At 39.2% G+C, this 26688-nt stretch overlaps 1 protein-coding gene across 2 annotated transcripts; it reads left to right on the top strand.

Moving 5' to 3' along the window:
* Nucleotides 1–348: 348 nt before the first annotated feature.
* On the top strand, nucleotides 349–25829 carry abcb4 (ATP binding cassette subfamily B member 4). 2 transcript variants are annotated; one of them, XM_088600619.1, is made up of 28 exons: nucleotides 349–486; nucleotides 1868–1949; nucleotides 2380–2437; nucleotides 3138–3285; nucleotides 4151–4202; nucleotides 4856–5047; nucleotides 5658–5829; nucleotides 6911–7035; nucleotides 7440–7611; nucleotides 8765–8878; nucleotides 10490–10600; nucleotides 10922–11047; nucleotides 12066–12269; nucleotides 12681–12851; nucleotides 13339–13500; nucleotides 14279–14440; nucleotides 14914–15060; nucleotides 15330–15434; nucleotides 16285–16362; nucleotides 17868–17951; nucleotides 18644–18847; nucleotides 19404–19504; nucleotides 19653–19793; nucleotides 20914–21070; nucleotides 22146–22343; nucleotides 23674–23880; nucleotides 24146–24292; nucleotides 24607–25829. In XM_088600619.1, exons 2-28 carry the CDS (start codon nucleotides 1873–1875, stop codon nucleotides 24805–24807), a joined length of 3816 nt encoding a protein of 1271 aa, XP_088456745.1. In that variant the 5' UTR covers nucleotides 349–486; nucleotides 1868–1872; the 3' UTR covers nucleotides 24808–25829. The 2 variants fall into 2 exon arrangements, with proteins under 2 accessions (XP_088456745.1, XP_088456746.1); XM_088600620.1 differs by having other exon boundaries at nucleotides 407–491.
* The last annotated feature ends 859 nt before the right edge of the window (nucleotides 25830–26688 follow it).

Genomic DNA, 26688 nt, shown 5'->3' with positions numbered 1-26688 from the left:
TTACAGCATAAGATAAAAATAGCTTCCATTAAGATATCACCCTATTGAAACAAGTACTGCATCATATCTGGACACAGGACGAGAGCGTCTAGGGTTTAGTGTTACAGCAGAATGGGTATATCCCAACCCAACCCAACCCAAGATCTGGCCTGATAACTCACAGTAGATTTGGACCTAAAGCAAATGCAAACATGTCAAAAACATCTACTGATGAGCTATGAAATGAAATAGCTGGCTCAACAGTTTAGTTAATCCACCGAGCTGGGTTATTAAAAAGGTGAGATGCAATACGGTTGAAGCAGGCTACAGATGATGTAATACATGACGTGCTGTTTTGTCACGGTCGTAAAACTTCAATACAGTATATAAGGGTGATTCAGAGTTTGCTTTGAGCAGTTACTGACGCCTCAGCCGGTGCTTGCACTGTTCATCATTTTGTAATATTAAGCTACAGCGCTCACGAGGTCAAATTCACCAGGGACAAAGGTAATGTACGTTTTTAAAACGTATTTTCTATTCCTATTTCTATCTTATTTTAGTGAATATAAATATAGTGCACTTAAAGCTTTCTTTCTGTAGATATCTTAATACTTTATTTACAATTTGATTTGAATACCCCGTCATCTGAGGGAGCCATCACTCGACAGGACAGGATAATATGATAAAATGTTTACGTTTCCTGAATGTAACAGTTTGTATCGATATTTTACATACGTGATGTATTTTCAGGAAAGATATTCACGTGTCTTTAATTCACAAATGTTTAATGAAGGAAATGGCTCAGAAGAACTGGCAGCTACCTGTACAACGAGGAATATTGCTTAAAATATAGCACAACCATAATCAAGTTCAAGAGAAAGAAAGCCTTGTGTTCCTCATATTATATCACCATTGTAACTTTGACAAGAAATGTTTAACCAGATAATGTCAAGTGAGACCGAATTCACCACCCCGTTAACAGCAATGAATACATTTTTTACTGTACATCCATAATAAGGCATTAATAACACGTACGGTAAGAGACAGAATTGAGTTCTAAACTAAAACGTTCAGAAAACAACACGAACATTTGTTGTGAAGCTTCAATCGGTAACTCATTCAAACTCGAGTGTACAGTAGGTCGGCTTCTTTTTATTTCAAACTTGAAAAATGGCTGCAACACTATTTGAATAACTGTACTTGTATAATGTCGTTTATTTCCTTTATTCGTGCGTGTCTATTACTTGTATTTTTGTTACATTTATTAAGTTACATTTATTAAAAAATTACATTTTTTAAAGATTTAAAATATTTGACAAGTACAGTACACAGATCCCTAAGTATATTACAAGATGTCCGTATAGTCCGAAACAGTGTTTTGGCAAAGAAATTGAGAATGCCTAAGAAGAGACACTAAGGACAAAGTATGAGTATTGTACTCAAATCCTTTGCAGAAAGAAAAAAAGAGACTTTCTGTCTTTATTCCTGATTAAATTTCAGAGGGCAGTTCCACCTATATTAGGAAGCACTGTTTACTTATTTGTCTATGCACTGTATATATTACGATATTAAATATTATTCTGTATTTATTATCAAAGTTTATTATGAACTTTGAAGTAATTTTGATGTATTGCCTACCTCCTTGTTTTATGCTTACAGGATAGGCTTATTTCAGGTGGTTGTGAACACTTTCTGATACTGGATGGATGAACTACAGTACTCATAGATAAAATGTATTTCATGTCTGCTACAATGAGTGTTTTCCAATCTGTGGATGATGACATAAAAAACACGTACCATATAGATTACAATGCACGCATGTGCTACAATTACATTACTGCAATGCATGTTAAAGCACCCTCCAAACTAACCAGCTTTCAATTCACAGCTAAAATGTCTGGTGACACTAAAGGAACAATGAACAACTTGGCCACTGAAATTTCAGAAAATGACAAAAATGGAGATATCAGGTAAATGCCTCCTGTATTAGTTTTATACTTTTACCATTCAAGTGTTTAAATGCTACAGTATTACAAGTTATAGGTTTTTTTATTTGCACTATGTATGTATAGTAATAACATGTTCAGGTGGGTAGCTGCGTCAGCATGCGTAGGCTGTAAAGGAACAAGTACTGTAATAGGTTTATTCCTGAAGGGACCTGAAGAAGGCTCCAGGGCCGAAACGTTGTGTTTCTTTCTTCTTTTTTTCAGCATGGAATAAACCTATTACGTGTTCCCTAGTAATAACATGTAGTATTAAGAGAAAAAAATAACACTATGATTAAAATATTTGATCTGTCTTGTCTGCCACTTAAAATTGAAGAGGTTGTATTTGCTGATAGAATTGATTGATTTACCATTTGACTAACTGTTAATTTGCTGATTTATTTATTATTTGTAGTAAAAGTAAAGAAGAACAAAAAGCCCCCAAGATAGAGATGGTCAGTCCATTAACTCTGGTAAGCATTTTTTATTTTTGTCATTAATACTGTATGTAAAAATATTTTTGTGGATTATTTGGTTGTTTTATCAAATGATTCCATTCCTCTATGTAAGAGCTTGAGGAAGAAAGGAAATGGACTGGTTTAGGGGTGTTTTGATGTGAAGATGTGTGTGTGGGGAAGTTCTCTTATCGTAGGGGTGGACATTTTGAATCAGTTTTGCTCCATTACAGAACAATGTAAAGTAAAAAGTCCCTTCTGTGGTGACTATAAGATTTTGCATTTTGTAATTTTGCATTACATTATTCCTTGGAGTAGGTAATTCTGGAACAGGAAAGAAACACATTTATCAAGCTTTAAATGCTAGTTAAGCAAAATCTTGTATATATTGAATACAAACTAAAAATGCAGCTGGGCTCTGAATTGCAGCAAAACATAACTGCATTTCCCTTTTTATAATATTTCATTCCAAATCACAGCTATCTAATTACATCTTTATTTTAAACACTGTCCCTGAAAAATGAATTATTCTCTCCATATTGTGCCCTTGGAAACACAGAATTTCTTCTGCATGCACTGCGTTCAGGAGCTCATGTAAACTAGCAGGGAAGGAGAACACACAGCGCATTGTAGAATTACTCAGGGATTTGCTTAGGGTTGTTTAGCGCTCGTGAAGAACATGCCTAACCCTGTGACGTTCTCTCTCTCTGTCTGGTAGTTCCGTTTTGCTGACGGGACGGATGTTTTGCTCATGTTAATGGGCACGCTCATGGCGATGACCAATGGATCTGTGCTCCCTGCCATGTGTGTTATCTTTGGAGATATGACTGACAGCTTTGTGTCCGATTCCATGGCAAATGTTCCAAGTAAGCGGGAAGGACAACTGTGTCTGCTATTTAGCTGCATTGTATAAACAATGTTCAGATCTTGTGTTGTGTGTACAAACTTCTCTTTGTGCTAAACTAGGAAGAAGGAATTGATCAGTCATGGACAAAACAAAAACCTTGTATATGAAATATTACAGTATCTGTGAGTCACCTAATATTGATCTGTCTTGTGAATTTACTCACAAGCTGAAGGGAACACAAAGTAGAGCCATTTACAGATTTTAAAAATTAAAGGTATTTGAAGACCTCATGCCCCTGTCTCTATAAGATATCTGTCATTAATCCATCCCTCCCAGCAGCCCTCATTTTGCATCTCTGCACTCCCATCGTGGCTCTGTCAGCAACCTAATTGGCTCGCTCCATTAATTCCTGGGCAAAACGACTCTTGTCCAACAGCCAATCAGATTATAGCCAAACAGTGATCCAATCCCTGTGCATAACCAGCAAGCTTGCACTATTGAGCTCTCCACATGAAATGGTGTCTTTTATAAAACTGTTACATGTTAAAGCAAATAGTCAACTAATTCTGAAACTTCAGAGAAGGAAACAGGTTGATTTAGGGGCAGAAATATCAAATGTCACAATGTATATTAAGAGGCTAAGATAACAAACGCTTATTTTCACAAAATCCTATTGAAAGATAGAAAAATGTTGACAAATTTCCTTATACTGCTGCTGTTGAAGTTGCCTTTTGTGTTCTAAAAACTGCTAGAAGCTAATTTCTAAGTTGATATTCCTTGCTAATTTGTATGCTATCTCATAATTTGTCTGAGAGTGAACTCATGAAGCCTAACTGAAATATTTGTTTATTTTTAACCTTTCAAACATTGTTTCTTAAACCTAGACAGTAACTTCACTCCAGCAACTAATGAAACTTTGGGAGAGCAGTTGACAAGGTACAGATATTTTCTGAAAATTATAAATGTTAGACAATGTATTTGATAAGTATATCAAATTATTTTGTATATTTCATGATTGAGAATCAAGCCGGTCTCTCTTTTCCTGGATTTTATGTGAAAGCTTAGTTTTCAAAAGCCATTTTTTTATTTACAAATAAGGACTAAGAAATGGTCAAGAAAATGAAATCAATTTTTCATACTATATCAATAGCAGGACACAACAGCAAATAACATGGGTAAAAGTTAAAATCCATCGTTGTGATAAATTCAGGTTGCTGCTTGCTTTTCTGTAAAATGTGGATTCGAAAGACATCTTTCCCCTGCTGACAACAGCTGAAACTAATTGAGAGAAGTTAAGACTGTACCTGGAAAGTTAGAAATCAATAAAAAATTACAGATTTAGAGTAAAGCGAGCTAAACAAGATTCTCTTCAGCCTCATTGTCAATCTCGATGTCAGTCAACTACCATGCAGAAAGCTCCTGGTAGCTAACAGAAGCCCTAAATCTGAAATAAATCCCTTCTGTCCCATATTAAGATCTTTTGTTTAACAGGAATGGATCAAATAATTGTAAAATTGATTCTGTGTTTCTTATTACTTGAATTGTGAATTGTGAGCCCATTTTAGCAATGATGCTCGTCTCCTTTTCAGGTACGCAATATACTATTCGGCTCTGGGGGCAGGAGTCCTCCTTGCTGCCTATTTACAGATTGCGTGCTGGACCATCGCTGCAGGACGGCAAGTGAAAAGACTGAGGAAGAGGTTTTTCCATGCGATTGTGCGGCAGGAAATTGGCTGGTTTGACATGAATGAGACTGGCCAGCTGAACACTCGCCTGACTGAGTAAGTGCCTGCCTTGTGATGTTTTTTCTGCACTGGTTAACTGTGTCATTTCACTTCCTGTGGAACATCTAATGAAAGAAACGCGTAACCTCTGAGACTGAGGAAGCGGTGATATTATCATCTAGATAATTCATTCCCATCTGCATATATTTATGTACAAATAATCCGGTGAGTGGGTTGTATGTATGACATAGTAATAAAAATACACTTATCAAGAAACTCTATGCTCTGTACAACACCACACAATACACATAACAGAAGTTTAAAAATAAAGAGAAAATAATTACAGCAAATTGACCTATTAAAACCAAGAGTAAAGCTACGTTATACATCCAAAGCCTAGGTAAACAGATTTTAAAGCATTTTTGAAGCATTGAAGCTTTTTAAGCATTATTAAAAAATATTGACACGGCCTGTTTTAAATGAAAACAATGTCTCTTTGATCTATTGAAACTATTGAAATAATAAAATTTCAGGAAAGACCACAAAACACCAAAGGTCCTGTTGACCTACCACTTAAAAAAATACCAGTTCCAAACTGCATAAAGATGTAAATGTTATTACTCTGCCTGATTTGTTTATATCCCTATTATCCCATATTTCTTCACAGCGATATTTACAAGGTAAATGAAGGAATTGGTGATAAAGTGGCCTTGCTAATTCAGTCAGTCACCACCTTCATAGCAGGGTTCATAGTTGGCTTCATAACAGGCTGGAAGTTGACTTTGGTAATACTGGCAGTCAGTCCACTCCTGGGAATCTCAGCTGCTCTGTTCTCCAAGGTGAGCCATTCAAACGTGTCATTTACCGAACAGCAGAAACAAACATACTTTATTGACTCATTACTACACTGTAGAGGCAGTGGCACATCCTGACTGTGGAGGGGGTTGAGTTGGCCCTATAGCTTCTGGTGGGGTGTTTTCCTTACCTCAAAGCTGTTTGTATGGCTTTTCATCCCCAAGGGTCCCAAAGCGCTTTACATATAGGAGTATCCTACATCATCCACTACTGAGCCTGGGAGACTCCCTACCCAGGTCACGTGCGGGGGTCATCATACACTACAGATCAGGTGGAGATGTGAAAATCCCAATACATTGCATGCATGTGAACACTGTCCGTCGTGGTCTGCTTGTGGTTGTGTTTTTCCCTCCTGCAGGACAGTGACATGTCAGCAAGATCTAGGTGGATGTGTTGGTCAGTGAGGTCATTGTATTGAGGGACGAAAACTGCCAAGTCGCAGAGATTCCTCAACCTTCCTCTCATAAATTCAGATCCATTTCATCTGCTTATGCAGAGCATGGCATGACATTTCATGTAAAAGTCAATATGGACTTGTTGTTCTGTGAATGCATAATTTCCCCATATTTTGGTCAAACTGTGTAAAAAGGTGTTGATGTCTAGCAGTGCAACTGTAACGCGTGCTCTGCTGTCCTGACAATACAAACTGGGTTTAGGTTTTGATTAGCATTTAAATATAAGATAGCAGTAAAGTACTGGACTTTTTGTGCCAAAAATCTTTAGTACACTTTTGTTTGAACAACTGTAATGCATGATTCATCTGCTCATGGCAGGACTGGAACTGTAAGAAACCAAGCAGACATTGATAACAAGGAGGGAGAAGACTTTTGTGCTCTTTACACCATTTTAATTTTCCTAAATAATTAGTTAATTAGTACATTAAATTAGCTCATTAAAATCTTAAAAATCAAAGAAGGGAAATAAATGTAAAGCCTAAAGAGAAATTATTATACAGTAAGTAAAACTGAGTAATCTGAGTTCAGTGATGGGGTTTCTTTCAGCATCATGACCAAGGTTTGCAGACAAGCAGGGAATCCGAGTTACTGGAAATTACTGTTTCTGCAGGTCATGACTTCATTTACTTCCAAAGAGCAAACAGCCTACGCCAAAGCAGGAGCAGTGGCAGAGGAGGTGCTGTCAGCCATCAGGACTGTAATAGCCTTTGGTGGACAAAAGAAGGAGATAAACAGGTACGGGTTACTGAAATAACCTCTGTATTGCACTTCTGATGCTTTGTTACAATGGGGAGTAAATTGCACTGTTTGGAAGAACAGTCATGTAATTACTCTTATATATAAGGAAGTCGTATCTCCTTTGTTAGGTTCAGTGCTCAGCTTGTTTTTTCTTTCACCTTGCTTGAAGTCCTTATCCATTATTATCAATGTAAATGTAGCTTCCTTGAAGAAGACTGTATTAAATTGACCTATTTGGTTCTCCAATATTAAACCTTGTAAGGGGCACCAATGTTGAAATGTTTCAGTTTTCCATTTAGAAATAAGCCGGTTATCCCATGGGTTTCTGATTGATCCCATCCCTCATCCACATCAGATTAGCTTTTAACTTGAAAGCCTCAAGCCTCCTATCCTGTGTGCAGGTATCACAAAAATTTAATCGATGCTAAGAATGTTGGGATCAAGAAAGCGATCACTTCCAATATTGCAATGGGCTTCACTTTCCTGATGATCTATCTGTCATACGCCCTGGCATTCTGGTACGGAAGCACTCTGATTCTAGCTGATGAGTACACCATTGGAAAAGTCCTTACGGTGAGTGGGTTGCTTTACTTGAGAACTGTTTTGTAGTAATATTTCAGTATCTCTGGGTAGCAGCACTGGTTCTAGAAGAGCTCAAGAGAAAGTGTGGCTTTTCTCAGGCCTGGATCATGTATTTTATTAAGATGTGAATGAGACTAACAAAAAGACCAGTTCAGATTGTATTTATTGTGCTTTTTATTATTGATCCTTTTCCTCTCAGCTTTTGGCACTATCAAGATTCCCAGTAAAAAGAATGTTAATTGTAGTTTCAGTGTTGTCATGGTATAAATGGCAAATTATAAATAAATGAGTCTTTTTACTGTGAGAGAATATCCTGTTATTTAGGTGAAAACAAGATAATCATGACTACATTAAAACAGTTCATTAGTGTGGTTAGCTAGCTCCCCAACTCTCCTAAAAAGAGTGTATTTTTTTATTATTCTTATTCTACAAGGTGATTCCAGGTAATTTTTACCCATTTTTCCAACTAGAAACAAAAGACTAGGAATTGTCTGATTTGTGTTATGTTGCAAAGAATGCTTGTGAGGGTCCTGCTTTGATGTGAAAAGACATACATGGAGTGAGGAAGTTCAAACCCTTTGATCGCACAATATTCTATCTAAAAACACAGCTGCTATGATGCTTCAAGACAAGAGCTGCATCTAGCCAATGTGGGAAGGTCAGCTCTGTCAAGTTCATGAAACACTGTCGGGGAAAATAGCACGAAGGACACTTGGCAGTGGGAGACTCTTTTGATATTTCGGTTATTGTTCTGCCAGTGAAAACAAATATTTTCAGTAGTTCGGTCAAAGGCAGTGAGGAGTTGTGATTCGAATACTGAGCTGTACTGGGGCAGCTCTCTTGGCTGAGAAAAAAGCAACATCCTGTCTGTAAGGAAGGGACTGTCAGAACCCCCCACCTTTAATACAGTGTTGAGCCTGGGGGTGAAGACGGGGTGAAGTGAGGCTGCAAGTGAGCAGCAAAGCAACAGGAGTGAGAATTAAACATAAACTGGAGGAAAAGGGTGAGAAAAGGGCTTGACCTCCTCCCATACCTTGATTTAAAACTCCATATTCTATGTACTTTTACCGCAGTCATTTTCCTGTTTTGAGTTCAAATTTCACATCAGGAAGAGAAATTGAGTATCCATATTTTTTTTCTTCAGGTTTTCTTTTCTGTAATCATCGGTGCCTTTGCATTAGGCCAGACGTCACCAAATATCCAAGCATTTGCGAGTGCCCGTGGAGCAGCTCACAAGGTCTTCAGCATCATCGACCACGTGCGTCCCATCCCTTTGCACTTTCGTTTGTTCTAAGCATACTGCACTTCAGAGCTGGGAAACAACCACTCTTATTCATTATGGATCATTTATTCGGCTGATGCTTTTGTGCAAAGTGACGTACATTTGCATGAAATTTAAATGAACCAATCTGAGTGAAGGAGCCTTTGGGTTTTATTGTTCTGGTAAAATGCCAGCTGTATAAAAATAGATATTTACTGGGAAGTACCAATAAAGTGGGTGGCATAGTGTAATGGGTAGCCTCTCGACTCATAACTGCAAGGGTAAGGGTTCCAGGCCCTGCTGCAGACACAATTTTTGTACATTGAGTGATGTACCCCAGTTTCTTCAGTCCACCCAGCTGTAGAAATGGGGAACAGCAGGGGTTAAGATAGGATAAGATTGCTTTATTGGCCATATACAATTTCTTGTACCAGGAATTTGTCTTTTCAAATATCTCAACCTGCTCTCCATGAGACACACAGACAGGGAGAGAAGCTTGGGGTCAGAGCGCAGGGTCGGCTATTTATAGGGCACCCCTGGAGCAGTTGGGGTTAAGGGCCTTGCTCAAGGGCCCAACGGAGCAGGATTGCTCTGCCGGCCACAGGATACGGACCAGCAACCTTCCAGCCACAGGCGCAGATCGTTAGACACAGAGCCACAGCACCTCCCTATCCCCATGGTTAGGGCTTGGAATAGACTAGCAACCTATCCAGGAAATCAAAACCACGATGATATCTGTCTCTATGAGTTATTGTGTGTACTGGCCTGGACATTCCCATTTTAACATTTTTAATCCTTATAGATTTATTTTTTAATCGACAGGATTAGATTTGTGATTTTCAAAGATTGTAGTGATTCTCAGTATATTCGTTTCTTTAAAGTGCTGACTGAAATTGAACATCATCCTAAAAATTCCTAGCAGACTTCCTTGTCGTGTATATGGAGAGGGAGCCCCTCCAGTGGTGCATTTTGTCTTTTGGAGACTGAAGTACTCAGGAAAGCCCACAAACAAAAGGTCTTTTAAAGACTAAAGCAAACTAAATAAGCTAAAACTAAACATAACTTCAAGGAACACAAACCCAACACCAGAACTTTCCTTAAAGAAAATAATCCACTAGATGAGAGATTTTCCGGTCATTGTTAAAAAAAAGGGAATTATTTTGCTTGTATTTGAGATCAGGGTTTATATGAACTCGTTTAAGCCTAAAGTCACATCACCGTACATTCTTATACAATGTGTTTTTTTAATTAGTCTTTTGTCAAATAACCAAAAATACAATAATAGTAATTGTCTTCCCAAATAACAAACATGTTTCAAGCATTTTTATATCAAACTCCCATTAACCTCAAAGTGTTTGTGTACTTCCTGCTTTTGTCATTTCAGCAATGTAAGAAACCATAGCCATAATGAGGAAAGTGTGAAAATCAAGCAGGTTTCTCCTTTGTTACGATAAAATCTGCTACTATTTTTTCTAAAAGTGTGAAAATCACTGGAAATTGAATTTATTGTTGAGTCTTACTATCCCCCAGGTAATTTTGCTGGAATCTTTTATTAAATAAGCAAATCATGCTTCAGAATTACTAAAGTGTTTTCATCTATGTTCCCAGGACCCAAAAATCGATAGCTTTTCAGGTGAAGGCTACAAACCAGATACAATCAAGGGGAATATTGAATTCCACAACATACATTTCAGCTATCCCTCACGTCCACGTGTTAAAGTAAGTGTTACTTCCTTCCGTCCACCTATTGTACGTACATGTCCAATAATCAAGACATAGCTCGGACTGCCTCTTGCTGGAATTATGAAGGTAATATTACAAAGTTCTACACAGAAAATAGAGGAAAATGTCACTGCTGGGAAAGGGTTTAGAATTATTTTTCTGTGAGGGTGTGAGATCATTCATTCTGCTTATATCACAGAGGGCTGCCTTGCACAAACAGCAGGGAGATCTCCTGCAAATACAGGCACAAGGCCGCCTCCTCTGTGCTCTCGCATCTGTCGGCTGCAGCCTGACCTGCGCTGTTCGGCTCTTTTGCAGGTATTGAAAGGCATGAACCTGCGAGTGGGCAGCGGGCAGACTATAGCTCTTGTTGGCAGCAGTGGCTGTGGCAAGAGCACCACTGTGCAGCTCCTGCAGAGGTTCTACGACCCTGAAGAGGGAGTGGTAAGTGCATCAAGCGGGCTCCGCAGGGCAAGACCCTGTGGCTAACAGAGAAGACAATCACACCTCGATCATGGTCCCAAACTCCATTCTCTTACACAGGTCACAAAGGCCAAAGCTGTCTACATTTAAACCTGCTGCAGTTTACATCTGCAAGGCATGATACATGTAATGATGGATCTTACACAAAGTCAAACAAAGGAAACGAATGTACAGTACTAATGTACAGAACATGCCTGGACAATCCATGGTATTTGATATCTTGAAACAGTGGTCTTTCGAGATGGAGTTTCTTGGTGAATCCTTGGTATTCATCATAGCATTTTAATTGATAAACACAAAGTTAAATGTTTAATATGGAAAATACAAAGTTTAATTCCTAACATGCTTGTGCATTGTTCACTCCGAGAAAGTGTCGAAGCTCTGTTAATTAAAACTGAGTTGCATGTATGTTTTGCCAGTCACAGTCTTTTCCAATTGACATCTAAATCCTATACGAACAGAAGTGTTGGCAATACAAGGGTAATCATTGTGTGGAAGTGAGAGGTGCAGAACACCTGTAGAATGAGGCACAGCTGGTCTGACTGAGTAATTAGCATACAGATGTAGTGGAATTAGCACTCTCCCAGACCCATCTCTCACTACCTCGCAGTTTGTTTTTTAACCAGTAGTTAAAAACAAGTTTGACAGTTTGAGTGGAAGATCTATGCTGCAGCTCTGCTGGTGTTAGAGTGAGGAAACATGCTCTTGCACAGCACCCAAGAAACTGAAGGTCCACTGACAAGGCTCACTTCAGTTGATTTTTTTATGTGAGGATCCTGTCATATACTATAATACAGCACATTGCAGCATTCTACAGATACTTTCCAGCTGTTAAACTGAAATAAGAAGGAGAAGCAGAGATAACCACAGGTCATAATAAAGTGTTCAAACTCCAGAAAGACCAGACGAGTTAGCTCACTCTCTCTACCATTTCTTCTAACCACAAATCGGCACACTCAATGTTATGCTTTGTAAACAGGTAACGATTGATGGACAAGACATCCGATCCCTGAATGTCCGAAGCCTCAGGGAATTTATCGGAGTTGTGAGTCAAGAGCCAGTTCTTTTTGCGACCACCATCGCGGAAAACATCCGATACGGAAGAGAGGACGTGACCCAGGAGGAGATCCAAACTGCTGCCAAGGAAGCTAATGCTTACAATTTCATCATGGACCTCCCAAATGTAAGTGTGTTTACACACTGAGAAAAAAGGAGTCTCTAAGAATAAAGACTCATTCTGGAATGGTATCTAACTGTATTTGCTTTTCCTTCAGACTGAGGTTTTGAAAACTCTGAAAACTCAAAGCTTACAGCATATCATATATCATAAAGCACAAAAAACTAATAATTTTCAAATTGTTTCCTAAATTAAACAAAAGATAGTGTCACTCACCTTAGTTTTCATTAAAACATTATCATACTCATTGCTAGCTTTAATCAATTCCAAACAAGAAGAACTATGATAACTATGAAAAGAACTATGATAAGAGTTAAGGTGAATTTTACCAAACAAATCCTCCTTTGAACCCCTTTGTGTCCAGCAGTATGTGACCATGCCTGCATAAATAAAAAAAATACCTCTTTCTCTGTGCAGAAATTTGAAACCCTGGTTGGTGACAGAGGCACTCAGCTCAGTGGAGGACAGAAGCAGAGAATTGCTATTGCCCGCGCTCTGGTCCGCAATCCGAAGATTCTCCTTTTGGATGAAGCCACATCAGCCCTGGATGCAGAGAGTGAGACAATCGTACAGGCAGCTTTGGATAAGGTAATCAGGCCACGCAGAGAGATTCTTCACATGCAGAGAACGCATATGATAATGCTGGTTTATGTGTGATCAACAAGCTTGTGAAAGCCTTCTGAACAATTATGGTTGAACATCATGATCAGCAGAGGCTAATTAACTGTGATTAATGTGGCAGCAGTTCTGTTCATTTCTTAGCTAAGCCTGGAGTCAGGTTTAGAAGTCTGCTTCTTAAAATAAAATATTCTAAACATTAACCACCGGACTTCAGAAAAAGAAGTTGTGATTAAGACTTTTTTTCTCTATTACATATTGCAGTATTCTGTGAAACAAAATGATCAGGCACATGTGCCCGACTAGGGGTCATTTCCTTTAACCAATGGCTGAACCCCTTCAGAAGAACAAAGAAAGTCCACTGAGATTCTACATTATCTCCTCACTGTATTGCTGGGATGGCAGCACGTCTGGACCTCATGACAATGCAAACGCTCTTTCCTCTCGTTTCTTGCAGGTGAGACTGGGACGGACAACGATAATAGTGGCCCATCGGCTGTCAACAATTCGCAATGCAGATATCATTGCCGGCTTTGAGAATGGAGTGATCGTAGAGCAGGGCTCACACAAGGAGCTGATGGACAGAAAAGGGGTGTACCACTCACTTGTCACTATGCAAGTAAGTACAGACATGGTTAGAGAACGTGTCAAAAATGAATGTGTGTGAGAGATATATTGTACTGTGATATATGTTATCACAGCAGATGCATGTTAGTCACTACTTACAACTGCTTGACTTTGAATAAATAAAACACAGAGGCTACATTGTTTTTCCTTCAGAAGGATGTTTTTATATGTAAACGTTATAAATAAACAACAGGGGACATGGCCAGTGAAAACTCCAAGTTTACATCATATCATATATTATAAAGCATAAAAAATAATCATTAAGGCTTTAACATTCTCATTGCTAGTTTTAATAAAATCCAAACAAGAACAATGATAATAGTTTAGGCTAATAAAAATGCTCTTTTTTAATTAAAAAAAAACTTTTGTAAAGGTTAATAACTGCTGGGAAACCCTGGTAGTAAATGCTAAAGGAATGCTTCCTTTGATAGCAGCCTTATGAGTCTTATAGAAGCAAGCATTCACCTTGATTCTGCAATCTTAGGTCACTGCTCACTGATAATGGACTAGTCAGCCTCTTTACAGGTGGCAAAAACCCAGATTCAGAGTTGAAAGGCTTTTTCTACTGTCTGAACTTTCAAGGCCACAAAGGGCTGATTAACTAATTTACTAATATAGCTTTAAGATATGCCAGCATGAAGGAGTCTTTGCATAAAAAATGTGCTCTAACTTCTCTTTATTTTAAACTTTTGAACTTAAAAGTGTTTGATTGGCCCCTGGCGCTTTTGGCTCTGTCACAATTAAACTGAACTCTCTGATTTTCCTTTTAGTCATTCAAGAGCAATGAAGAGGGAGAAGATGCAGCAGAGGAGGAGATAGTTAAAGAGAAGAGTCCATCGTTAGTGTCACTAACAGAAACATCCCTGTTCAGAACAAAATCAGCCAAGATGACCTCCAAAGAAACTGGAGAGGAACAGGAGAGCAAAGATTCTGTAAGACAATCTGCCAAACTTCACCTGTAGATTTAATCTTAAATCATAATATCTCAGGTGTGATCTTCTCTGTACTTCTTAATGGTGTTATTGCTGGTGTTAGAACCACTTCTTTTAATAACTGGAGCGATACATATTTAAAAAATGTGAAATTCTAAATTTAAATGCAACTTTAGCAATGACAAAAGACAATGCCTGAAATTGAAATTGGCACATTGGGTCAGAACAATTAGTGGGCAGTGCTATTTTGAATGATGAAAATCTAGGTCTGTGCACACAGTCTTATTTTTTATTTTAAAGAAAAACATGGCATCAAACTGAGCATTTCTGTAAATATGCAATAGATTTAAAAAATCTATGGAATGGGTTGTTTTTTTAGTTCATTTCTATTTGCACTTTTTAAAACTTTTTTTAAGATGTTTGGTGCCTGTAGGATTTATTATCATTACATTATGTTGTTTTGTCTTTCCTAGGATGATACAGTCCCAGATGTGTCCTTTTTAAAAGTCCTCAGACTCAACTTGCCAGAGTGGCCCTACATTGTTGTAGGTATCCTCTGTGCTATTGTCAATGGAGGGCTTCAGCCAGCTTTTGCTGTTATTTTTTCCAAAATCATTGCGGTAAGTTCAAGTCATATTCGTTAAGTAATATACTGTATAAGGTAACTGATGTTCAAGAGCTGCTCAGCCATTCTTTCCAAATTCAAGTGTTTCTGACAATAGTGCAGATACTGTTTCATTAGCACACTTTAAAAACACCATAAAAGCACTTACCAACCAGATCAGTGGCACTATCTAATCAAACTGAATGAATAAACATGATAAAGATTTATTTCTATCAAGAAAAATGATGTAATCTTCTTTTAAACAAAAATGTCATCTTCTTTTAGGTGTTTGCTGAAGTTAACGAGGAGGTCATCAGAGAGAGATCCACACTGTTCTGCTTGATGTTTGTTGTAATAGGAGTGGTATCATTTTTCACCTTGTTTTTTCAGGTAAGTTCTCAATGTTTTCGTAAAGATGTATTCTGTACTACAACAAATAGGGAGCAGCTGATTAGACAGTTTTCTCTGTCAAGCATTATCTCTATTTTGATTTATACTGACTTCATATTCAGCATTGAATGGCACAAAGCATGAACTGCAGAGACCTCATTAATCAATTTAATACTGTATACAATCTGAATATCTGAATATAAAGTTCTTTTGGAAATTCCATGTTTAGGATTTGGGAAGAGAAACTGGTGAGGACTTCATTATTCAGGGACTCTGTAAATTATTGTGGGATGAAGGTGCCTGAAGAGATTCTTCAAAAGACCTTAGTACTTACTGTACACATGACACTGGGAAATAATTGAAAATCTGTGACACTGTGTATCAGGGTCACTCTTTGTAATAACAAAACAACAACTAAGTCAGATATGTTCAGTCAGGTTCTTTGTATCTTTTAACATTTTATGGTTACTGTTATTTTTAAATTGTGTAGAAAAGACGTGATTTTATGCGGCAACGATGTTTCAACTCACGAGATTCAGTCAATAATTTATGGAAGAAACCCAATATTTGAAATGTATTTGAGCCTAAACAACTATATAAAAGTTAGAACTTTAACTTTCCTCATTTGGAACTACGTAGCAAAAAAAGAAGCTAGCAAAAATAGCATGAATAGTTGGAGTAGAATCTGGTTATCAGCATTACAGATACGACTCTATTGCGGCACAATGCATGAAAAAGACACCTTGCCCCTTAAAAATAATTAAATTGCTAATCTAAGCTTTAGGTGTATTCTATACTGTTTTTTCTGAGTCTTGTTATAGTTGCTGAAAAGTGTCTTCTTCTTCCCAAGGGATACAGTTTTGGAAAAGCTGGAGAAATTCTCACCATGAGGCTGCGATTAATGGCTTTTAAAGCAATGCTGCGACAGGTATAATTTGATTTAAATTCTTGGTTGTTTTTCCTTCCTTTAGTAGTTAAAAAAATTGTAAATGTTTTTTTTTTTCATGAAAAGGGTAATTCCCTGGATATGAATATATTTATTCTTATTACTTTTCGACTATTTGACTTTTTGTTTATTAGTTAGTAGCTAATTAATCTGAGGACCTCATCCAGCTGTTTCTTGAAAAAAAACAGGGTATTGGTTTCGGCAGTATGACTGGGCAGCTTGTTCCATACACATCACAACTTCTTAGGCAAAGAAGTGCCTCCGCCTTTTCAGTTTTAAGTGCACTTCCATCAAGCTGGAAGTATAACTTTGGATTAAGAGCTTCTCAAATATTCTTTTAGTGCCTTTTTGTACATGTTACAGTGACAAAGACCACTGATGACTTAAGAATATTTACAGTAGTCATTCGGTAAAGTCTACATAATTCTATGTACCTGTTTCTGTTGGCTGTAAACCCCCGTCTTCTTCAGAGATATAAATTAACCAGAAACATTACATTATGCTGACTGCTTTCTACTAATTTGTAATGAATTGCCCAGCACATACTTTTGCAACTCTTAAACTGAGTGCCTCTTGATAATAAAATGTACTGTAGTCCTTTGAAGTGCATTGATTCATCATCTAGTCATTTTATTACCTTATAGGTACAGTAAGTGCAAATACAGTAGAGAGGTACTGTACAGTAGTACCTCTCCACTCAATTTATTTTTGGAGGGGATACTAGCAAAAGGTGTTTGAAAAGTGAAATTTTCATTGAAACACAATAAACATGTTGGTTATTTCACAGAAGGAAATATAAAGGCAACTGTACAAATGTTGGTTTGAAATAAAAAGTCTCAAATTATCCTTAGTTCTTGTATTAGGCATGTTTAGATAAGAAGTGGTTCTTTTATTTGATTTCAACCTAAAAGACTGAACTATAAATGTGTCCTTACCACAGGATGCACATTATGTGTATTTTTTGGAACCAGCTCTATGATTGCGTAAATACCACTGATTACATACTCATGATAATCCTAAGAATAAATATAATATGTATAATGTATATTCATATTCAATATTAGATATTCCAGTAGTCTAATATTGTAATTTAGATATTTCAATATTCTTTTCTAATATTAACAAAGCTTTGGAAAAGATCAAATAATAGAAATAAGCATTAAAGTAGCAAATAACCATGAATGGAGGTTCTATTGTCTTCATACAAATTCAACTGAGTGCGCTCTGACCCACAGAGCATGAGAATCTGTCAGATCTAAGCAGATACTCAAGGTTTTCTGTGACCAAAAGAGAATTTTAAAATCAGTCAGAAAGTTAACAGGCAACCAGAGTAACAAAGCCATAAGTGGAGTTATATGACCCTAGGAATTTGATTTAATCAAGATCGAAGCCGTTGGAAGTTTGTTTTCTAAAATCTGTGCAATCCTTATGTGTTTAAAGATAAAAACGTGGCTAAGGTTTTGTATTCATTATTTTTCTTTCTCCAGGACCTGGGCTGGTTTGATGACTCGAAGAACAGCGTAGGAGCTCTGACCACTAGGCTTGCCACTGATGCTGCTCAAGTGCAGGGTGTAAGTGTCACAGCGAAATTCACCTGCTGACAGCTGTGCGCTTGTAATATTGAAGTCATTGTATTGTAGCCTGTACGCTGCCAAGACCATACCATGACATCATCAGTGACGTAATCGATGATGTGACTCATGTGGTTCTTTGTCTCTCGGGATGATGGCTGCAGACAGGATGAATCAAGGTTGCGTGTATAGCCTGCCATCAAGACAAAGTGAAAGGCCAAGAGAAAATGACTGTCATGTAATTCAAATGTATGATCATGCTAACTGCACAAGATTTGTTAGCTAACATATGAACAATTGTTCTTGAGAAATTGTTATTATTCATGTTCATGTAATATTTATTGTTCATATGTGCTATAGAGATCATGCATGCAATTTTTTGGCACAACTGATAAATTCTTCTTATTGTGGCATATACTTAGCAATTCCTGGTGCCAGGCTATTAACGTACACCAGGAAAGTACCTGAACTCAACTGGTCTTTTTCCAGATACTGTACAAGGACTTGAAAGAATCTGAGACTTTTGCTACATGTTTGTAAATGGGAATTAAGTGACGCTCTTATGATTTTTTGCCTCAGAGCAGAAAGCTTTAGAGCTAATCATAATCGTATAGTAAGGGATGAATGTATTGTGCTTCGGGTTTTCCATTTCATTTAAAAGTTGTGGCAGTAAGATGATTTGGTCATGACAGGCGACGGGAGTGCGGATGGCCACCCTTGCCCAGAACGTTGCCAATCTGGGCACTTCTGTCATCATTGCGTTTGTGTACGGCTGGCAGCTCACACTGCTGATCCTGGCGATTGTGCCGCTGATGGTGATAGCCGGAACTATAGAAATAAAGATGCTGGCTGGGCATGCTGCAAAGGACAAGAAGGAACTGGAGGCTGCTGGGAAGGTGAGCCTTACAGTACTTAACAGACTCGGCTTTATACAGGGGTTTTAGAATTGTACTCAGAGGTCAACTGTTCTATAGTAATTCCTCTTATTTGTGTATAGTAAGTCCTCTTACTGTATAGCAGGATAATACATTTGTGCTTTAATATATTGTCCTGCTGCCTTGGTAATCTTCAGAGATAGTCCACGCGTGATCATCTTTAAAGTATATAATACTATACAAGGGTGCCATGGTGCCGCAGTGGGTAGCATTGCTGCCTGGCAGTGCCGGGGCCCTGGAGTTCAGTTCTGGACCTGGGGTGTTATCTGTGTGGAGTTTGTATGTTCTCCTGATGGGATTCCTCTGGGAGCTCTGGTTTCCTCCTACAATCCAAAAACATACTGGCAGGTCAATTGGCTTCTGGGAACATTGGCCCTGGTGTGACTGTGTGCCCTGCGAAGGACTGGCCTCCCTCTCAGGGTGTACCCTTGCTTGCTGGGATAGGCTCCATTTCCCCCGCGCCCCTGGAGTTAGAAAATGGACGGATGGATTTGTGTTTCATTGTTGTCTCTGACAGATTGCCACAGAAGCTATAGAAAACATCCGAACAGTGGTTTCACTAACAAGAGAAAGGAAGTTTGAGGCTCTCTACCAGGAAAACCTGATGGTGCCATACAGGTACTGTACATATATAGTTCTAACAAAAGACTTTAGAGCTACTGTTTGTAATTACGTTTATGATATAATATCATACATCAAAACACTATTATAAGTCAAAACACCTAATATGATCTGTTTACTAAAATACTTTTTATTTTATTTTTAGGAATGCTAAAAAGAAGGCTCACATCTATGGACTAACCTACGCATTTTCTCAAGCTGTTATTTACTTTGCGTATGCTGGCTGCTTCCGGTTTGGAGCTTTCTTAATAGAAAATGAAAACATGACTTTTGAAAACGTTTTCCTGTAAGTATTAACAGTAATACTGGTTAGATACACATTTCCTGCTCATTTATGTAGGTTCAGCTATGAGCATTTATATATAATCATATATAAAATTATAGTATTATATAATATATATATATATATGAATGTCACCATCTTACGTAACAGAAGGCAGGAAATATTGAAATTAAAAGAATAATTCTGTTTTAAGTTCAAGTATATTGTTCAAGGACACAGGTTCAAGGTAGTAAATTTGAAAACATTTGGATGTAGAAAGCATGCAAGGTGATAAATGTGTTTCTAGCGAAGGACATATTTTGAGGATCTCTGGATTTTTGGTAGCAAGTCAACATAGTGTGATGAGAATAGGTCTAATAAAACATCTTGCTCAGTACAATAATGGTTAATAATTAAAATCTCATTTGTCGACATCAGCTATCTTAGTAAAACTATACTATGGCTGTGGCTTCACTGTCATTGGAGTTTGTAGTCTTTGTAGATAGAAATGTCGGAGCAAAGGTTCAGAATCTCACCATGGAAAAAGTTAATCATTAGACCAAGAGAGACCATGCAGACCATAACTACAGAGAGAACAAATATACTTAGGATAAAAGCAATATGCTGACTGTCATGAGCAGTATCACAGTGAGACGTAAAAGGTCTTGTCGAAATGCACAGTAAAAAAAACAATTTCAGCTGTAAGTCAAATGTTTATCTTCAAAGATGACATGTGTCAGGTTTTGACTCAAGTGCTATAAATTCTCTTCGAGCAACTTCAAAATGTTTCTTCTGATATACCCCTTAACTCAAGTTGCATTTTTACTCTGAAAGTGGAGAACATACTGTACAGTACGTTTGTCATCAAAGACAGGAAAAACACTGTTTGTTGTTCCCATTGCTGTCAAAGCCCCTACAGCACTGCCACCGTGAATCAAAACTCTGGGGTGACAGCACACAGAGGCCAGGGCTGTGAAGTCATGGCAAGATCAGGCCAACAGAAATTTCTGTTCTGCGTTCCACTGAGTAGAGGATGTCATTTTGTACCGTAGCAAGTCGACAGTGAGAGCAGAGTCTGTGGATGATTGAGTGTTGCATTGCCGAAACCCAACACTGCCAGTCAACACGGTGTTTGCCTTTTCAGTGTCGTTTCGGCTGTTTTGTACGGGGCGCTGGCGTTAGGGGAGGCCAACTCATTTGCCCCCAACTACGCCAAGGCCAAGACATCAGCCGCTCATCTCTTCCAGCTGCTGAACCTAGTTCCCGTCATCGACAACGACTGTGAGGACGGAGAGAAGCTGGTAGGCCGAGTTCATGTGGAAGACACAGAGTGCGGGGCAGTGCTGGGGATGTTGATGCCTAGCTCAGACCTTGCACTGCTCATATAAATAAACAGAGGCATGGATGGGCACTATTTGTCAGCTGCTTCTAAAATGAGCTAATTGAATTGAACCTCTTCTGAAGTGCAATCGACAGGCAGCTTGTATTTCACAGCTCATCCCTGATGCAGCATTACACTGACATGGCCCCATTCCTCATTCTTCTATTGATCCTGGGAAAAGAGCGGAGCTGATGTGACAACTGGCCTTGCTTTTTAAATAGGGGGCAGGGCTCCAGTCCTGAAATAGCAAATCCCTTCAGGAAAGCACGCTTTTTAAGAGGTGCCTTTATTGTGCTTAGAATAATGACACCTTCAATTGCAATTGCTCACAATTGTCCTGAGAAATGAAAAGAGGTGCAGAATGCCGTCATGCTGAACTTTGCATGATGATGATGATAATAATTCCTTATGCTTATTTATATAGCGCTTTTCTGGACACTCCACTCAAAGCGCTTTACAGGTAATGGGGACTCTCCTCCATCACCACCAGTGTGCAGCCCCACCTGGATGATGGGACGGCAGCCATAGTGCATCAGTACGCTCCCCACACACCAGCTCTCAGTGGGGAGGAGAACAGAGTGATGAAGCCAGTTCAGAGATGGCGATTATTAGGAGGCCACGATTGGTAATGGCCAATGGGAAATTTGGCCAGGATGCTGGGGTAACCCCCTACTCTTTTCGAATGCCCTGGGACTTTTAATGACCATGAAGAATCAGGACCTCGGTCTTATGTCTCATCTGAAGGACGGCACCTTTTTTACAGCCTAGTATACCCGTCACTATAGTGGGGCATTAGGACCCACACAGACCGCAGGGTGAGCGCCTCCTACTGGCCCCACTAACACCTCTCCAAGTAGCAACCTTAGTTTTTCCCAGGAGGTCTCCCCTCCAGGTACTGCGTGTCCTGCCGTGAGTTGCAGGGTGACGTGGCTGCCGGCAGTTATCTTTCGAACACGTCTGAACGCAGACCCCTCTTTTGGCCCCCCCCCCCCCAGGTCGGATTCGATGGGAGCGTGGCGTTCGAAGAGGTGCACTTCAACTACCCGTCCCGGCCCGCGGTGCAGGTCCTGCGGGGCCTCAGCCTGCAGGTGAAGAAGGGGCAGACCCTGGCGCTGGTGGGCAGCAGTGGCTGTGGCAAGAGCACCACCATTCAGCTGCTGGAGCGCTTCTACGACCCTCTGCGGGGCAAAGTGGTGAGAGCGGGAGGGGTTGGGCCGTCGCCGAGACCCCACACACCCCCCCCACGCTCAGAACGCGAGCTGCTCTGCTTACTCCCCCGTGTGACTGCGCCGCTGAAATCTGTCCTCCCCTCCTGGGCCTTTCCACAGTCGGGAGGGCCGATTTTAAATGAACAACTGTAACTTTTTTAATCCCTCTCCATAAAGGAAGACAAAACAGACCGAATTCCTTAATGTAGTATGCAGTACCGATACTTTACGGAAGGATGGTCTCAGCTGACAAAATTAATATGAAACGCTATCCTTACCCTTCTGCAAATGACTGAATATCACAGCCATTGCACTAGAAGGCCCCATAGACAAACCTGGATTCTTAGACTCAAGATTAATTAATATTAAGATCTACTAAGTAAAATGTTCACCATTTATCCCAGTACAACAGTAAGATATTGAGGACAAACCTCAATAATATTTTTTAAGGGCAAAAAAGGAAACAATACTTGTCTTATGCAAATTAAACATTTAATTATCAAATTGTGCATGTTAATTTTCCTCAAATTTAGTTTTTTGGTAATGTGTCCCTGATGTGAACTGACTTTTGTGTTCTGTATAAATCCAGAATAACCCGTGTTTTCACTCTTGGCATCTTTCCTAGATATCTGTTTAAAGTTCTCCAGCAAGCTGGTTAATGTTAAACAGAGTATCATCTTAGATCTGCATGGCAGAGTTCATCACACAATAAAAGTAGTGTGAACAAAGGTTCTCATTCAATAAATATTGCAAGCTGTATTGTGCAGAATGTCATTCTTATAGGTGAAGGGTTTACTGCACTCTTGAAGCTCAATACTGTAATGCACTGGAGAGGTGGTCATATGGGAAATGAGATGACTGATCATTTTTCAAAACACTTATACTGTATACATTTCTGGAAAATACTGCCTAGACAGACGGCTGATCCAGGCAAAACTCACACAGTACATTTTCTGTAAGAAAAGCCTAGACAAACAGTTGAAGCTCACAATGGAAATCATCCAGTGGTGTAAGAATAATATTTCAGGATTGATCTGAATTAATCAACCTTTATTGCTCTTAAGGGAGTTTGTCTTGCACATCAAGAGCTCTAAAAACATACAACATACATGACAATAATACATGACGATAAAACAGCAGTTCAATACCATGATACAAAACAACATTTAACAAAAGTGCTCCATCAGAACAGTTAGCTACTGCCCAATTAAATGATCAAGGTGGCCTCCTATTATTGCATTCTACCTGGCAAAGGGAGAGTAATGTCCAAATCTAACCTAGAAGTCAAATCCTTCCTTCTTGGTCTCTGTTTTAGATACTGGACAAACATGACGTGAAAGATCTCAGCATCCACTGGCTGAGGGCTCAGATGGGCATCGTCTCCCAGGAGCCCGTGCTGTTTGACTGCAGCATTGCCGAAAACATCGCCTACGGGGACAACAGCAGGGAGGTGAAAATGGAGGAGATTGTACAAGCAGCGAAAGCAGCCAACATTCACAGCTTCATTGAAGGCCTGCCTGATGTAAGTGTACTGACTAGCTCTTGGAAACCCTCAGCATTCGGGTGCAGATCACTGTATACCACCTCAATTACCCCTTGTCAGCATTTGAGATTTACCAGACTAAATCTTAAAACCACGTCTGTTATGTATTCTGGGACCATACCTTTCGAACCTTAAAATGCAGTATGGAATTCGGTTCTTTGTGGAATTTGTTTTTGAGGAAGAGAATGTCGGTTGCCTTAATTCCTCAAACAGATCAGCGAAGATTGCACTTTTTGTTTTTTAGAAATACAACACCTCAGCTGGTGACAAAGGGGCACAGCTCTCCGGAGGACAGAAACAGCGTGTAGCAATTGCCAGAGCTATGGTCCGAAACCCTAAAATCCTGCTTTTAGATGAAGCTACATCAGCATTGGACACCGAGAGTGAGAAGGTACACATTCTAGCTTTTTAAGTGTTTTTCAGTTTAAAATATTTTGTTAGGTTGGATAGAATAATCAGAATATCATCTGTATTGATTCTGCAATGCTCAAAAAATTAACTATATGGTGATACAGCTGTCAATGTTTTAAGCTTTTTATAATTTATAATTTTAATTATGTTAACCATGTGTTCGTGCAATCCAAAAATTGACCATCACTCCTTGATGACTTAAATAAGACAGAGTGAAGGCAAGTCAAGATTAATGACCTCTACTAATGGCCTCCTAATAATACTGCATTGGCTCCTGCTGTTCTTCCCCAACAGATTGTGCAGGAGGCTCTTGACAAAGCCAGGGAAGGAAGGACCTGCATTGTCGTAGCTCACCGGCTCTCCACCATCCAGAACGCAGACAGAATCGCTGTGTTACAGAACGGCCAGGTGGTGGAGCAGGGGACACACCAGCAACTCCTGGCCAAGAAGGGTGTCTACTACTCACTGGTCACAGCGCAGATAGGACACACCTAGGAATGACCAACATGCGATAATAGGATATTGGCTCCTGCCATGGCAGTACAACCATGCATTTAAAGGGACTGAGATGTTGAGACGATGAAGAAGAAGATAGTAGAAGAGGGACACATGAGTTGAGTATTTACTTGAACACCAGGCCATGCTAGGGTTCAGCTGTTCTCAGCCCAGTCTGGGGGAAGAATGATTGATGCTCGTCAGGCACAAGGTGAACCTCAGGGAAGGAAACCTGTGCACATGGATTTAGGTCCATTCACAGATACACTGTAAAGTGCAACTATCTTATCTTATTCATGAACTATACTCAACAAAGTCTGAAGCGTCTCTGAACTTTCTGCCTCAGAGAGGAAGAGAAAATGTCACCCACACTTCTCCGACCTCATCTGTGGCCTTCCCGCTCAATGTTTAATCCTGTTCAGTACCTGGTTTCTGCCTGGGGCCCCGCAAGATGTTATCCATTGAGACTAATTAGACAACTACTGTAAATACATTATTTCATATCTAGTCTTTCCATATGAACAATACTTATGGCCTAGGGTCCTAATCACAACTCTGAAATCAGAATACATTGGAATATTCAGTGTGCAAGTTTCATTTCATGGTTTTCGGTTCTTATATGTTCACATAACCTTAATGACATGATTATTAAGTTAAGTGTTTTACACCAGTCAAGTTCGACCTCTCTTAGTTAACCCAACATTTGCTGTTTAAAAAATGCAGTATATAGTGTGGGAGAATAGTAATATTATTGCTGTGTTTTTTCTACATAGTAAACCATAAACTGGCCAAAGTTGCCTTAAATCTAAATGTGGAAGATATTATATATATAATTATAATTCAAATGCAATTTGTAATGCAACTGGAAATAATTATACAAATCTCAGCATTTTTTACATGATTTTTGTACCATTTGGTGCTAGACTGACGTACAGGACATCTTTGCTTTTATTCTAAGAATGTTTAAGTATTCCTCTTCTTCTATGATGTACTTTCAATTCTAAATAAACAATTTAAAATAAGTTGAATTTAAAATACAGTACCACCACACCAGTTAGACTAATTAAAATGGAAATGCAGTTTGGTTCGCTGGAACAATAGAGTGCCGACTCAATACAAATCTGAGTCAAAACATGCCTGATCTCAGAGTGAGAAGTTTTTTTTTTAGGCAAAATGAATATAAAGCTTATAAATGAGAGGCTTCTCAGCCATTTTTGTTTATTGGGATGTTTGAAGATTATCAATCTACAGTATTGATCTCAGCTAGATGTTTCTTGAAGGATGATGCATTCGCCCCTTGTTTTTATTGGTGCTTTAATTTCGTAAGCCTCAAGCCTTGTCATGCATCACACCGCCTCACAGTATTGGGTATGGAATGATGGTACAGCATAATCTAGGTACAGTATTTTTAATACATTTAGAATCGCCAATTACTTTTTGTTACACCCACCAAATTTAGAATCGCCAGTTTGTTTTTCACATCTAAAAGTTGTGGTCGAAGCTACTGACAATACAACCACACACGGGAGAATGAGGAAGTGCAGGTGAATTCCTCCAACCTGCCCTCGTCATAGGCACCACTGCGGTGGAAGATTGGTGCAGAACCATGGAGACATGTCCTCTAACAACAGCACCACTGGAGTGAAGCACAAAAGTCCGGAAGGTGGCAGACAAGGGAGAGCCCAGGCTGACTACTCCCATAAAGCTCTTGGGGGTTCCCCATCAGAGTCGGCTAGCGCCATGACTCCGTCAAGGATATCAGAAGCCAAGATTGTCCTTCAACGTGGATCACACCTTCCCCCTTCTCTCAATTATGGACTAATGTCCGTCCTTCGGATGAGACGTAAAACCGAGGTCCTGACTCTCTGTGGTCATTAAAAA

Source organism: Lepisosteus platostomus, chromosome 12, assembly GCF_059453375.1.
Source record: "Lepisosteus platostomus isolate fLepPlt1 chromosome 12, fLepPlt1.hap1, whole genome shotgun sequence".
NCBI lineage: Eukaryota > Metazoa > Chordata > Actinopteri > Semionotiformes > Lepisosteidae > Lepisosteus > Lepisosteus platostomus.
The sequence above is the reverse complement of the archived record's forward strand: the minus strand, read 5'-3'. Positions and strand labels throughout refer to the sequence as shown.

Coding starts and splice junctions, on each gene's coding strand:
- abcb4 (XM_088600619.1), top strand. CDS start 1,873: ATGTCTGGTGACACTAAAGGAACAATGAACAACTTGGCCACTGAAATT. Junction 3,286..4,150: donor TTCCATGGCAAATGTTCCAA/GTAAGCGGGAAG, acceptor TCTTAAACCTAG/ACAGTAACTTCACTCCAGCA. Junction 18,848..19,403: donor AACTGGAGGCTGCTGGGAAG/GTGAGCCTTACA, acceptor TGTCTCTGACAG/ATTGCCACAGAAGCTATAGA.